Source organism: Mustela nivalis (genome assembly GCF_964662115.1).
Source record: "Mustela nivalis genome assembly, chromosome: X".
NCBI lineage: Eukaryota > Metazoa > Chordata > Mammalia > Carnivora > Mustelidae > Mustela > Mustela nivalis.
Window position 1 is genome coordinate 38,837,767 of NC_139040.1, and position 16,276 is coordinate 38,854,042.

The 16,276-nt window shown below is 40.9% G+C and overlaps 1 protein-coding gene across 2 annotated transcripts in view; it reads right to left on the reverse strand.

Annotated features, from left to right (window-relative positions):
* The window catches only part of VSIG1 (V-set and immunoglobulin domain containing 1), a 38,325-nt gene that overhangs the window by 12,959 nt on the left and 9,090 nt on the right, over positions 1–16,276 (reverse strand). The window contains exons 2-3 of one of the 2 annotated variants that reach the window (XM_082717379.1): positions 8,989–9,152; positions 5,510–5,617 (exon numbers count right to left, since the gene is read on the reverse strand). In XM_082717379.1, coding sequence (XP_082573505.1) covers positions 5,510–5,617; positions 8,989–9,152 — 272 coding nt within the window. The remainder of the gene's footprint in view (positions 1–5,509; positions 5,618–8,988; positions 9,153–16,276) is intronic. The other variant, XM_082717380.1, reaches the window with a different exon arrangement.

Below are 16,276 nucleotides of genomic sequence, written 5' to 3' on the forward strand. Positions count from 1 at the left end.
CCCTAGAAGCTGCATGGTGAGGTGGAAAGAGGTCTGGTCTAGGAGTCAGTTGACCTAGGTTTTAGCCCCAGCTCTGTGTCTGACTGTGACATAGGGAAGGTAGCCTCTGGTCATGCCTCCATGGCGACATGCTTTATGATGAGAAACAACATGATTTAATCTCTCCAGCTTTTCTTTTCCACATCTGAACAAGGAGTCCAAGGAATACCCTCCAAATTACGAGATGTATTCCCCAGGTATAAGCACATAAGCACATAAGCTGGCACATAAATGAAAACTTATTAGAAAGACACATCTCGCTTATCACATCTGTGACTTCATGGGTATTATGGCTTAGGGTGACACTAAGGTAGATATTTTAAAAAACCAAATCACTATAGAAAGTGACATTAAATAATACTCCTGGTATGCACAATTATGACAAAAATCATAAAGATAAGACATAAAGGACTGAAGCTTGGAAATCACTGGACTAGGTGATCCCTGAGGTTCCTTCATCAGACATACACATCCCAAACACTTTTTCAGTTTCATATAAATGTGTGTCATTCAAATGATGGCTTATTATTTAATAAACAGGTATCACCCTGGTCCAGTGGAACTAATTGTTTTCATAAAATCTACTAAGAGGGCCTTATTCATTTAATTCACTCTCCTCACTTTCTAGAGGAAACTGAAGCTCAGAGAGATAAAACACCCATACACACACACGCATACACACACACACACACAGTTAACAGTGAGGAAAGGTCTAGAACCTGGTTCTTCTAACTCCTTGTCTGGTTCTCTTTACCTTAATTGGATAATGAAAGAGAAGAGGCAATCAGCAAATCAAAAGATATGGTCAAGAAAAATTCAGATATATTCCCCCTTCAAATAGAAAGCCAGTATAGTTTTAAACTAAATCAGAGAGGTTGATTCTGAGGGAAAATTCAAAGACCATATTGAAGGAGAAAAATACTTGTCTCTCTCCAGTTGTCTAACATCAACTAGCTTTCTTTCCTGCCTCAAATGAGCCATTTATAATTCAATTTGTCTATTCACACCTACTGAAATCACCAATGTTTGCCCCAAAGGGGTCCTGTTGCACTTATAAACTGGAAAGCCAACTTTAACTGAAGGAATTCAAAGGGTCCAGGAGGAGAGTCAGCTAATCAGAGGTCTATTGCCTTCATCTCAGTTGACATCCAAGCTCTCAGGCTTTGCATTTCACTAGCCAGTGTTGGGCTTATTGACTTGGTAATCGACAATCTGAGGTCCTGTGGACTCTTACCTGGTACACAGCTTGCAGGCCATCCAAGCAGCCTTTTCACAGCTTGGACATCTGGCCGCTTCCCCTGCTCTCAGGAAGACTGGGGGTAAGTCAGTCTATTTTATGCTGAGTCTTGGTGACATCACAATGAGATACAACATCAGTCCTGCCTACGGCCTACAGTGAATGTCAGAGGGTCTGGGAGAAAAGACCTTGTTTCCGCCCAGAGCAGAGAGCCAAGAGAGCATGTGTTTTAGGCAAGGACTAAAACATGCAAAGAAGGCACTGTGGAAGTCTCACCTTTGGTCATGAATCCAGGTGAAATGAGCAGATAAGTTATGAGGCCCTGGACTTGTAACTTCCCTCTAAAAAGGACCCTCCCCATCCCTTCTACCCTTGCTCCTAATACCATCCCCCCCTATATCTCACCCTCTCACAAATAATACTGAAGGGTGTCAGGGATAAGAATGGCGCTAAGGAGGGGTAACAATGGACACCTTAAAGGGGAGGGCCTTGGCCTGAGAAGGAAAGTCCCCAGGGCTAGCCGGTGGCCAGACTCACAGATGGAGGGACTTTCTGTTAGGGGAAGTCCAAGCTGTCACACTGTCCTTGTAAAGAAAAAAAGAAAGAAATGTTTTCCTGAAACTGCTTATCTAATCACACGGGAAGTACTGAAACATGGTGCCATTTTCCACAAAAGAATAACTCTTTGAAAAATCAAAGAGGAACAATGGCCAGGACTCAGCCCATGATCCCATGGGGCTTGTACCTTTTCAAAGAAAGTATATTGTCAATTTAGAGATCAAAGCAAATGAGGTGCAGGAAAAGCCATGGATGTTCGATGGGCCACACATCCTTTTGGGGGGGGTGGCAAATCTGCTTAAAGAAAAATCCATCCCAGTGTTCCCTTCAGTGGTACTTGTTAATTTGTTGCCCACTTGTCCTTTGTGGCTGCCCTACTGGCCCCTACCCCCAGACCCCCTCTGCTCCTCCATGATGTTAGAGGCTGATATGTACAGTCGTAATGACACATCAGTTATAAGACCCCCTTTGAGATCACTTCATTCATGGCTTCTAAGGTTGATGACCCTTCAGGAGCCAGATGGATATTAGAAATATGGGAAATAGCTGGGAGGGGCTGGTGGGTGGTGAGAGGATCACAGAGGACAGTGGGGACCATGGTGAACAGCAAAGCCAATACAAAAAAGGCTTCCAAATTGTGGAAACAAACAAAGTACTGGGCTGGTCAGCCAACATGAATCCACTGGTCAAATCGGGCCCAGAGGCCACCAGTTTGCAACCTCCGATTCATCCTCTTCGGTAACTGAAAAGGACACCAAGGCCCCAATAGAGGAAGTGATTTGTCCAAAGCCATGTAATTTATAATCAGACCTGGAAACCAGACCTTCTGATTCTCCCCCAAATATATGAAAATTGAACTTCTAGTCCTGCCTTTGGAGGGGAGAGATGATTCCTAGGAAGTGTTTCCCTATTAGGGCCCTTCCAACTCTCTTCTAGCCAATTGCTACTATTCATTGGCATGACACTGCCCATGCCGAATGGGCCTGCCACCTGATGCCGTCAATGTTTGCCAGCTGCAACAAGAGCCTTTCCTCTCCCACGGTGCCAAGTTCCTATTCACATGAGGCCATGCAGCTGGGAGCCAGATTTGTCCAAAAAGGTCTTTTCCCCCCTCAGCTTTGTGACACTGTTCTCTAACCAGAGGCTGGGGTATAAACAAGAAGGGCTGAAAGAATTCAGTCTGCTTTCTGTTTGAGTCTGAGTTGGAATTAATAAACATATTTAGCCTTCTGAGCTGCTTTTGTGGGTTCCTTTTGGGAATGTGGAGGGTGTGGAAATCCACAGCAAAGCACCCATTCTTTCCCTTCAGCTTCTTGGTTTTCTGCACTCCTCATAGAGGGGCTAGCCGTGGGAGAGGAGGAGCGGGGGGTGGCAATGGTCTCAAGACCAGAATTTTTTCTGGAATTTCCTCAGTGGGCAGGGAGTGGGGAGCGGGGAGGAGGGGGTCTAAGACTGCACGTGGAAGGAAAAGAACACCAAAAGGAAGACATCCCTGTCTTCAAACCACTACCTTCCCAGCCTGCCATTTGCCTGAGAGCCCCCCACCACTTGAACTGCTTCTTTTGGGTGATGGGTATGGCACAAGTCTACGCTTAAAAGGATTTTTTTTTTTTTTTGGAAGAGATAACTATCATCACCACTCCATAGCCCCTCCTCATTAGATTGATTTATCAGGTTTAGCAAGAATACACACCTGAGGCCAAGGGATACAGAATAGATAAACTTTGATTGGAAGGGGGCACCTGGGTGGTTTAGTTGTTAAACATCTGCCTTTGGCTCAGGTCATGATCCCAGGGTCCTGGGATGGAGCCCTGTATCGGGCTTCCTGCTCAAAGAGAAGCCTGCTTCTCCCTCTCCCACTCCCACTGCTTGTGTTCCCTCTCTCACTGTGTCTATCTCTCTGTCAAATAAATAAACAAAATCTTTAAAAAAAAAAAAAAAGCTTTAGCTTCCCTATGTCCCTGCAATTGCACTACTGGGTATTTACCTCAAAGATACAGGTGTAGTGAAAATAAGGGCCATCTGTACCCCAATGTTTATAGCAGCAATGGCCACAGTCGCCAAATTGTGGAAAGAACCAAGATGCCCTTCAATGAACGAATGGGATAAGGAAGATGTGGTCCATATACACTATGGAGTATTGTGCCTCCATCAGAAAGGATGAATACCCAACATTTGTAGCAACATGGACGGGACTGGAAGAGATTATGCTGAGTGAAATAAGTCAAGCAGAGAGAGTCAATTATCATATGGTTTCACTTATTTGTGGAGCATAACAAATAACATGGAGGACAAGGGGAGTTAGAGCGAAGAAGGGAGTTGGGGGAAATTGGAGGGGGAGATGAACCATGAGAGACTATGGACTCTGAAAAACAATCTGAGGGGTTTGAAGGGGCGGGGGGTGGGAGGTTGGGGGTACCAGGTGGTGGGTATTGGAGAGGGCACGGATTGCATGGAGCACTGGGTGTGGCGCTAAAAACAAGGAATACTGTTATGTTGAAAATAAAACAAAATTTTTTTTAAAAAGCTTTGATGGGAGGGGTTGGTGGGGTGGTGGGAGGGGAAGAACTTGGAGTGTTTCTCAATGGAAGTGACACTGGAATTTGGGACAGACAGTTATTTCTCCTGTGGGTTTAGTCATGTATTGTAAGTCATCTAGCATCTCTAGCCACCACCCACTAACTGCCAGCAGTGACTCCCATTTATAATAATCACACCAACATCCCCCCTTCATTTTCAAATGTATGTGAGGAGATGGTTCCCCCCCAACCCGCCAATATTTGGAAAACATTTGATAATAATGCTATCTGAGGAGGACAGGCCAGGCGGGGGAGAATCTTAATGGCCAGAGAATACAAAGACACTGGGCTCTGGAAGGAAGTTGTCTACATTAAATGTATTCTGGGGAGATGAAAATGACAACGGGTTTCATCCACTACAGATGTTCTAGAAGAGTAAATATTGTCTGCGAGACCCATGCTAAGTAGGATCAATGCCTGTTCTGTTCATGGGCAGGTGAGGTCACTTTAGTTCTACCAGTTACTGGCTGGGTGGAAGAGGAGAAAATTGGTGTGATCAGAGGAGAAAATTGGTGTGATCAGAGGGGCACAAAACCACCCAAAACTTCCGTGCTAACCTGCATGTTCTGGGGCCTAGAGTCTTCAGCTGAGAGTCTCTGCTGAGGGACTGATCATCTGAAGCTGTCCCTGTCTTCCGAGAGGAGGGCTTCTCTAAGAGGAGGGCCATGTTAATAAATATCCTGGTCTTCCTTGTCAAAAGACTTATGAGGTATTTCTGCAGTCCCCATTCAGCAAAGGAACCCCCTTGGAGGGGATAGTCAGTAAGGGATAACACCCTCCCGCAGGTATGGAGAAACATTATGGCTTGGAGTCAAAAATGATGTGGGGATAGGAGAAGAATATGAGAATATGAGAGTATGACAAGAGCTGGCCCCTGTCCTACTTGAGGCGGCAATAAGTCCCTGAGCCCTTTGGGGGAGGCTGAAAACAATTCTAGACATGGTGTGAGAAGGCAAACTCAAGACTGTCCCAGTTTTGCTGATCTAGACTGTTACCAAACTTGGACCATTCCACCCCACTCCTAAAGGCTGGTGCCATTGCCCTAGATATTCCAAACAATAAAGGGGTCCAGTAGTACACCAGTTGGTGCTCTTACCTGAGAGGTCCAGCTACATCTTCCCCGAGCGTCTCTTGCATGCGCCATATTTAGACACTGACTGACTGCCTTTTTCTCCATACCCTCAGTATTGAGGCACGGGCTGTGCTGTGTTTGAGCAGAAATGGGTGGGTCTGAGAGCTGAATGCTACATGATATACTGCCACATCAACCCAGGAGTTGAATTGAATCACTCAGTGATCAGTCTGGAAACATCATATGCCCATAAATCAGAGAATTGTCTAATAGCGTAGCAGTCTCTTTTTACCATCCCCAAAATGTTCACCAGCCATCCCTAGATTAGCATACAACATGCTCTACAGAATTCTGAATGCATGGAAGTACCCAAAGAAGAAACAAATTCGAAATAGAGGCCGAATCCCATTTTGAAAAATACCATCTCAACTGAAGATACCTACAACTTCTTTGTTGAGCAAATTTTCTGTTCAGGGACAGGACCAGCCAGAAAAGGCCAACCCCTCCCTTCAGCCACAGGAACCTGGCAGGCATTGAAGCAGGAAACTAATCCTGGGCCAGGATTCCCCCAAGAGCTCTGTCCCAGCTGTTCAGCTGTACTAAATGTCTTTGTTGGGCTGGATCCCTAGCGCCCATGATGTATGGATAGGATAGGGATTTTCAAAATCACTATTTGGTAAGTAATGATACTACTACTCGTAATAGCTCACATTCATTAAATGGCTATTACATGGAAGGCTTCCCAGTGCTTCACAAGCATAATCTCATTTAATCTTCACAGTAAACCTATGAGGTAGGTAAGCCCCATTACACAGAAGGGAAAACTGACCCTCTGAAAGGTCAACTGACTTGTCTAAAGTAATCCCGTCAGCAAATAAGTAGCAGAGCAAGGAATAGAACCAACATCCATTGGGAAGTTTCCACTGGTGCTCCAAAACTACACATCTGGAAAAGCAGAGAGAAGCACATGCCTGTAGGGTATGGGGAAAAATGTGAGAGCCCCCAGTTCTCTGGAGGTAGAGACCTAAGGATGGTTGAATTGGGGACTTTGCTGGAGCAAGCTAAAACAAGATGGAAAGAGAGAAAGAAAGAAGAGAAAGCTTGACTTTGGGGAGTTGGTTTTCACTGTCTCTAAGCCAAGAGCTAAACCACCCTCCCGCAACCTGTCTCCTATGCGGCTAAGGCAGTGGCATAACAAAAGGTCTCGTGCATTGGGGAAACTTCCAAAATATTTTAAGATCAAGAACCTTGTTCTCACTGAACCACTGACTCAGTGTAGAGGAGCAACTTTGATTTGGACATCCCAAAAGCCTAGATACCTTAAATTATTTGCCTTCCCTATACCTGACATTTTGAAGATTAGGTAAATGACAAGTAAATATTTAATCGGTAAATACATACTCCTTGGGGTGCCTGGGTAGCTCAGTTGTTAAGCGTCTGCCTTTGGCTCAGGTCATGATCTCAGGGTCCTGGGATCGAGCCCCACCTTGGGTTCCCTGTTCAACAAGAAGCCTGCTTCTCCCTCTCTCTCTCCCCCTGCTTTATTCCCTCTCTCACTCTCTCTCTCTCTTTTAAATAAATAAAATCTTAAAAAATAAATACATATTGTTAATAAAGTTTCTTTCCAAAATGCCTCTAACAGATGTCCTGAGCACACCCCGTGCAATCACCTACACTTTCTGTGCATCTCCAGGTCTAGAAAAAACTCATTGCCAGTCACAAGATCCCTCTGCCCCGCATCTCTCAACTCTTAACTACATGGTTCAACCAAGAGATGGCCTTGTAAATTCCAGTGTCAGAGATGGCATAAAGAACCATTTGTATTTTTGAACTCACACTGGCCTGGCCTCATTTCCAGGCAGTTGAGGACATTTGGATTTGAGTACCACACATAAAAATAATTCAAAATATATGGGCAAGGCCTCACTAATTTCAGCCCCTTCTGGCAAAATGGGAAGGGCTTCAAGCTTACAGATAAAGAAAAGACTATTCAGGAAACTAAACTTTAAAAAGGAAAAAGTTCATGTGATTATTGCCATCCATGGTCTAAGAGAGCAACCTGCAAAGGATGATTGCTTGGTTGGTTGCAATATGTAGGGTCTTGGGTAAGGACATCTGGGTGACAAAAAGAGGTACAACCACTATTGTTTCTGCTACTACTGAAGATCATAAAGGGGATTATAAGGGAGAAAATGTACAGTCTATTTTTCCCAAGCATTTTCACCTGCAACATGTCAGCTGATTCCCAATGAGATATCTAGAAGAGGGTTAGCATTCCACCATGTTTTGAGGAGAGGCACAGAGTGATTCAGATGCATATCTGAAGTAACCAGTGCTGAGTAAAAATGTTGAACATTGACTAGAGGGTGGCAGTAATGAAATCACCTCTTGAATGGTGTTTTCTGCTACAAAAATGTTCAGGACCTCTGGTAAAGAGAGGACCTAGCACCTCCAAGGGCCCAGAGATGGCTGAAGCCACACTGGCCCAGGCCTGGCTCCTACAAGCTAGCCCGTCTTCTCTACCTCTGTCCTTCAACCTTCTCTAGCTGACTCAACACGCTCTCCATTTTCTACTAATCAAAACCCCAATTCAACTATACTCAACTATTCCAAACCATACTGATTTGTTTCTTCTCTGAACTCTTTGTTTTGGATCATACATCCTTTTGAAAATCTGATGAAAGATATAGACTTTTTCCTTTAAGGAATATGTGTTGGCAGACATGTTGCACACTCCTGCAGACCCTTGCATGCATTCTCGCTCTGTCTCTCTCTCACACACACACACACGCACACACGCACACACACACACACACTTGGGAGTACACAATTTCAGTCCTTGGGCTAATTTAAAAAGGAATTACCCTTAAGGCCAGATGAAGAAAACCTGAGACTAGGCAAGCTTACAGGTTGAACATTCTCCTTTGACTTTCTAGCAACCTCTTACTCCTAACCTCAGCCTACTTACCCTATCCTCTGCCCTTTAGCTTCTTGTTGTCCTTGATTACCCAGGGTTCATCATTACCTTGGCCCTTCTCCACCCATCTGGGAGTCTCATTTCATCAGGACTCATCTGGCATAATGAGCTAGCTTTCTTGGTGGGCAGATCCCAGATACTATATTTGACAAAGATTTGCAGATCAAGTAGGACATGTATTTGAACTGGGGTCTTCTGCAAATAATAGGGAGATTATTTGGAAAGAGGAGGAGCCCTTTCAGAACTACAGCTCATTTCACCTAGGACCACTCCTGTCTACTCTAGAATACACAATACTCCAGATGGTGACCTACTCAGATATGAGATAACAGTCTATAACTTCATATGAAGAAAGGACAAAGGCCATGTCACATACAGGATGGTCTTCCCTAAACAACTATCTTCATACTCTTTGTACCTGAGACTCTGCCACTGTTATCACTGGCTTACCACTCCTTCACACACTGATCCCAACAGTTTATGTCCGAACTACCATAGGGGAATAGTTGAGGTAAAAAATCCTTACGGAAGCTGGTGGCAAGTCCTTCTTGTGAATGAATGACCACAGGATGGAGAGCTTGTCCCGGGAGGCCACAGTGCTGGTATAGGTGCAGACAAGTGTGACATCAGATCCAACAGTCACATTCACAACACTGTTTGGGATGGTTACCTGCACCATACTAACTTGACCTGAAAAAATAATCATCAAAAAGAAAATGATACACTTTCACATTCTGATGACACTTTTTCATTACCAAGCACTTTCGTTGACATCTTGTTGAAAGAATCCAGGGTGAAGAGGAGGAGGAGGAGAATAAACTATACAGGAAAGCCGAGCAAGCAACTGGCATGGAGATAGCAGAGTTTCTAACAAATTATGATGTAATGAAACTCAGGTCCTATATGATGGTGAGACAATAACACCAAACTGGGAATTCTTCTGTATGAGGATTGTCTTAAACAGATGTTCTTAAAATATTGTCCAGGGACCAAAAAAGGTCCATGAATATGGGGAACAACTAATCCAGTTTGTCCAGGACTAACAGATTTATTTGATGTGGAACTTACAGGTTTTTTTCTTCCAAGTCTTTATTTAAATTCAAGTTAGTTAACATATTGAGTAGTATTGGTATCAGGAGTAGAATTTAGTGACTCATCACTTACGTGTAATACCCAGAACTCATCCCAGCAAGTGCCCTCTTTAATAGCCATCAACCGTTCAACCCATCCCACCTCCCACATCCCCTCCAGCAACCCTCACTTTGTTTTCTATCATTAAGAGTCTTTTATGGTTTGCCTTCCTCTCTATTTTGATCGTATTTTATTTTCCTTCCCTTCCTCTATGTTCATCTGCTTTGTTTCTTAAATTCCACATAAGATTGAAATTATATGGTATTTTTCTTTCTCTGACTGATGGATTAACATAATACCCTCTAGTTCCATTCACGTTGCTGCAAATGACGAGATTGCATTCTCTCTCTCTCTCTCTTTTTTTTTTTTTTGGCTGAGTAATATTATATATATATTTATATATATAATATATTTATTTATATATACCTCAACCATCTCTCTCTCTCTATATATATATATACATATATATGTATATATATATATATATATATCCTCTTCTTTATCCATTCATCAGTTGATGGACATTTGGAGTCTTTCCATATTTTGGCTATTGTGGACATTGCTGCTATAAATATTGGGGTGCATGTGCCCCCTTTGAATCAATATTTTTGTATCCTTTGGGTAAATATCTAGTAGTGCAATGGCTGGGTCATAGGGTAGCTCTATTTTTAACTTTCTGAGGAACCTCCATACTGTTTTCCAGAGTGGCTGCACCAGTTTGCCTTCCCACCAAAAGTGTAGGGGTGTTCCCCTCTCACTGCATCCTGACCAACATCTATTGTTTCCTGACTTGTTACTTTAGCCATTCTGACAAGTGCAAGGTGGTATCTCATTGTGGTTTTGATTTGTATTTCCCTGATGATGAGTGACGTTGAGCATTTTTTTGTGTGTCTATTGGCCATTTGTATGTTTTCTTTGGAGGAACTTTCGGTTTTAAAATAGGGTTTCAGCAAACCATACTGCTTTTGTTAGGATGTCCAGTGCTTAAACCAGAAAATCTCAGGAAAACCAGGATGAACTGGTCACCTTATCCCTACGACCATTTTGAGAAACTTTAAGATCAAAATGATATTAATAATGATATAAAAAAGTTATTTTTCTTTTTCACTCTCATCCTCTCATTAGTGTACAGTGGGGTGTTCCACTAGCTACTGATGATGGTGACATCATTGCTTTTGCAGCTAATGGAATGTGTGCTTATATATTTTTTGTTTAAATAATTTTTAGTTTTAATTTCTAATTCAATAAATATAGATAGAAATAAGTGACAGCAAAAATTCCTTGGGAATCCTCAGGTCCTTTCAATTTTTTTTTAAGATTTTATTTATTTATTTGACAGAAAGAGATCACAAGTAGGCAGAGAGGCAGGCAGAGAGAGAGGAGGAAGCAGGCTCCCCGCTGAGCAGAGAGCCCAATGCGGGACTCAATCCCAGGACCCTGAGATCATGACCCGAGCCGAAGGCAGCAGCTTAAGCCACTGAGCCACCCAGGCGCCCCGGTCCTTTCAATTTTTAATTGAAAATTTTATTGAGATAACAGTAGAGTCACATGCAGTTCTAAGAAACAGCACCGATATTCCATGTACACTTTACCCAGCCCCCACAATGGTAACATTTTATAAAACTATACTGTAAAATCACAGATAGGACACTGACATTGATCCACTGATCTTATTTGTATTTCTCCAGTTCTACTGGTACTCAAGTGGGTGTGTGTTCATTTAGTTTGATACACTTTTATCACATGTGTAAGTTTGTGTATCTACCATCACAATCAAGATACTGAACAGTTCCATCACTACAAATATCCCTAATGTTGGCTTTTTATAATCACACTCACCTCCCTCCTGCACTCCATCCCTGATTCTAAGCATTGGAAGACACTAATCTATCTTTCATTTATAAAATTGTCATTTTGTAATCTTTTGGGATGGGCTTCTTTCACTTACCATAATTAGGATTCTACCCAAGTTGCATCGGTAACTCACTGCCATTTGTTGCTTAGGAGTACTCAATCTGTTTAACAATTTACCTATTTAGGAACACCTAGGTTGTTTCCAGGTTTGGACTGTTGAATAAAAGTCCAATGTACAGATTTTTGTGGGAACATAAATTTCTATTTCACTGGGATAAATTCACAAGAGTGCAATTGATGGGTCTGATGATAGCGACAGGTTTAGGTTTATTAAAAGCAAAAACAGGGGTTCCTGGGTAGCTCAGTCAGTTGAGTGTCTGACTCTTGATCTCAGCTCAGGTCTTGATCTTGGGGTCATAGTTTCAAGCCCCATTTTGGGCTCTACACTGGGCATAAGACCTACTTAAACACACACACACACACACACACACACACAGGCATACTGAAAACCAGCCACAAACTTTTCCAGAGTGGCTATACAAATAAACATTCTCACCAATAACATATGAGCAGTCCAGTCTCTCCACATCTTCCCCAGTCTCTAGTGTTGTCACTGTTCTCTACTTCAACCATTATAATAAGAGGGTAGTAATATATCATTGTGATTTTAATTTATCTTTCCCTGATGTAATTTAATGATGCTAAACAACTTCTTATATGCGAATTTTCCATTTGTATATCTTCCTCAGCGAAAGGTCTGTTCATATTTTTAGCCCATTTTCTAATTGGATTATTTAATTTTCAACTGGTGAATTTTGAGAGTTCCTTGTGTAATCTAGATTCCAGTCTCTTCTTGGAGAGAGAGAGGTTATTTTTTTCTTCCTTTCCAATCCATATGCTTTTTATTGCTTTTTACTACCATAAGGCAGTGACTATAACTTCCAGTACTTTACATTTACAACATGTATGTAACATAATACAAAACATGTTAGCTGTTGGTTATTTGCAGATGTTTTTTAATCAAGTTGAGGTAATTCTCCTCTGTCATGGATTGCATTGTGCACCACCAAAAGATATGTATAAGTTCTAATTCCTGATATCTGTGAATGTGACCTTATTTGGAAATAGGGTCTTTGCAATGTAATTAAGTTAAGGATCTTGAGATGAGATGATTCTGGATTTGGGGTGGGCTTTAAATCCAATGATTGTTGTCCCCCTAAGAAAAAGGAGAGGGAGATTTGACAAAGATACACAAAGAGAAAGTTCATATGAGGATAAAATCAAACACTGGAGCATTGTATATACACATGAAGGAACACCAAGAATTTCTAGAAGCCAAGTAGCAGAAAGACATGGCATAGAGAGAAACAATATTGTCAAAGCTTTACCTTCAGACTTTTGGCCTCCAGAACTGTGAGAGAATATATTTCTCTTGTTTCATGCCACCCAGTTTCTGGCAATTTGTGGCAGCTCTTCAAAATGAACACATCTTTTATTGTTTAACTTGCTGAGCATCTTTATCATGAATGAGTATTGAATTTTGTCAGATGCTCTTTTTGTATCAATTGAAATAATCATTTGGTTTTTTTCTTTAGCCAGTTGATAGGATACATTACACCAAATAACTCTGAGTGTTGAGCCAGCCTTACATATTCAAAATAAATCCTACTTAGTCATGGTGTAGAATTATTTTCCAGAGTAGGATTCAATTTCCTAGTGCTTTTTCATGAGTTATTGAGTCAAAGTTCATGAAAGAATTTGGTCTATAGTTTTCTCTTTCTTCACTGTCTGTCTGGTTTTAGTATCAGGGTAATACTGGCCTCATAAAATGAGTTGAAAATGTTCCATCTTCTATGTTTTGGAAAAGTCTGTGTAAAATTGTTGTTAATTATTTTTTAAATGTTTGGTAGACTTATCCAGTGAAAGTATCTAGGCCTAAGTATTTTTTTCAGTAGCTTTTTAAACTATGGATTCAATTTCTTTAAGAGTTTTGGGATATTCAGATTATCTACTTTGTATTGAGTGAGTTTTAGTAGTTTGTTGTTTTGGGGGAATTGGTTCAAAGAACCAGATTTTTATTCATTTAATAATTTTCTTATTTTAATTTCATTGACTTCAGCTCTTTATTATTTCCTTTCTTCTCTTTGCTTTGAGTTTATTTTACTCTTTCTTCCAGTTTCTTGATGTAGAAACTTCAATTATTGACTTGACACTTTTTTAAATTTCAAATGGAAGCATTTAGTGCTATAATTTTCTCTCTCAGTACTGCTTTAGTTGCATATAACATATTTCCATATGTTATGTTTTCATTTTTATTCAGCTTTATATATATTCTTTAAATTTCCTTTGAGATTTCCTTTTTGGTCCATAGATTATTTAGAAGTGAGTAGTATAATTACCAAGAGTTTAGGGACTTTCTTTTTCTCTTTCTGTTCTTGATTTCTAGTTTGATTCCATTGTGCTCAGAGAACAGATTCTGCATGATTTTAATTCTTTTACATTTGTGGAGGTTTTTTGTTTGCTTGTTTATTTTTAATGGATGAGCATGTACTCTATCTTGGTAAATATTCTGCAGGTACCCAGGGAAACAAGTGCATTTTGTTATGGTTGGGTGAAGTGTTTTATACAAAGAGATATGTTTTAAAACATTATGGGGACGCCTGGGTGATGCAGTCATTTAAGCGTCTGATTCTTGGTTTTGTCTCATGTCATGATCTCAAGCCCCTTGTCAGGCTCCTTGTTCAAGATGGGGTCTGCTTAGAGATTCTCTCTCTCTCTCTCTCTCTGCCCCTCCCCCATCCCTCAAAAAATAAATAAATCTTTAAAAAATATGAATTCTCACCAAAGAAGACCACATTTTGGGCCTTAAAACAAATCTTAACACATTTAAAAAAATAAATCACACAATATCTGCCCCCAGACCACAGTGGAATTAAAACAGAAATAAATTAACAAAAAGATTACTAGGAAGTCCCCAAAATACACGGAGATTAAACAACACTCATCTCTGCTCCTGCCCATCTGAAAACCTAACCTGACCCAGTCAGTCAGGAGAAAAACCTGTAAAGCCCACCTGTGGGTCTCGTTTACTGCTGAATAATCAGGAGCAAGAGCCTGCTTGCACAAAGTAGATGATCAACAAGTACTTGTAAATGAAGAACACAAGAACTCCACACACTTCATTCAGAAACATCAAAGAGGAGGAGGAGTCAAGATGGCGGAGAAGTAGCAAGCTGAGACTGCTTCAGCTAGCCGGAGATCAGCTAGATAGCTTATCTAAAGATTGCAAACACCTGAAAATCCATCGGCAGACCGAAGAGAAGAAGAACAGCAATTCTGGAAACAGAAAAACAACCGCTTTCTGAAAGGTAGGACCGGCGGAGAAGTGAATCCAAAGCGACGGGAAGATAGACCCCGGGGGGAGGGGCCGGCTCCTGGCAAGCGGCGGAGCAACCGCGCACAAAATCAGGACTTTTAACAACACTCTTCTAAAGAACACATACATCAAATAAATCTCAAGCAAAATTTTAAAATATTTTTAACTAATGAAAATGAAGGGGCGCCTGGGTGGCTCAGTGGGTTAAGCCGCTGCCTTCGGTTCAGGTCATGGTCTCAGGGTCCTGGGATCGAGCCCCGCATTGGGCTCTCTGCTCAGCGGGGAGCCTGCTTCCTCCTCTCTCTCTCTCTACCTGTCTCTCTGCCTACTCGTGATCTCTCTCTGTCAAACAAATAAATAAAAAATCTTAAAAAAAAAAAAGAAAATGAAAACACAACTTATAAGAATTTCTGGTATGCAACAAAAGCAGTGCTTAGAGGTAAATTTGTAGCATTGAATGCATATATTAGAAAACAAGAAAGATCTAAAATCAATCATGTAAGCTTACACTTTAGGAAACCAGAAAAAAAGAAAAAGTCATATCCAAAGCAGAGAAAATAAATAATAAAAATTAGAGCAGAAATCAATGAAATTGAAAACAAGGCATCAATACAGAAAGCCAAAGAAACAAAAACTGGTTATTGTAAAAGACAGTAAAATTGAAAAGACTCTAACTTGGCTAAGATAAAAAATAGAGTGAACACAAATTGTTAATATCAGAAATTGAAGGGGGCATGACTATAGATACCATGGACAGTAAAAAGATGATAAAAGAATACTAGGAAAAACTTTATGCCTACAAATTTGATAACCTAGATAAAATGGACCAATTCCTTGAAAAACACAACCTACTAAAATTCACACAAGAAGTAGACAGTTTTGTCAGGCCTGTATCTACTTTGTATCTACTAAAGAAGTTGAATGAAGAGGTAATTAATAACCTCCCCAAACAGAAAGCACCAGGCCCAGATGGGTTCAATGATGAATTCTACCAAACATTTAAGGAAGAAAGTCTATCAATTTTCTACACACTCTCTCAGAAGATAGAACAGGAGAAATATTTCCTAACTCATCCTATGATGTCAACATCACCCTAATACTAAAACCAGACAAAGACATCACAAGAAAACTACAGACCAATATCTCTAATGAACACAGATGCAAAAACCCTCAACACAATATTAGTAAGTCAAATCCAACAATTCATAGAGAGATTCTACACCATGGCCAAGTGGGATTTGTCTCAGGTATGCAAGGCTGGCTCAAAATTTGAAAAAGAATTTATGCAATCTATCACATGAACAGGTTTTTAAAAATCACATGATCATATCAGTATATGCAGAAAAAGCATTTGTGATTAAAATTCTCAACTAGGAATATAAGGGAACTTATAGGAACTTATAGGAATATAAGGGAACATCTACAAAAAAACCTGCCACTAACATCATCCTTA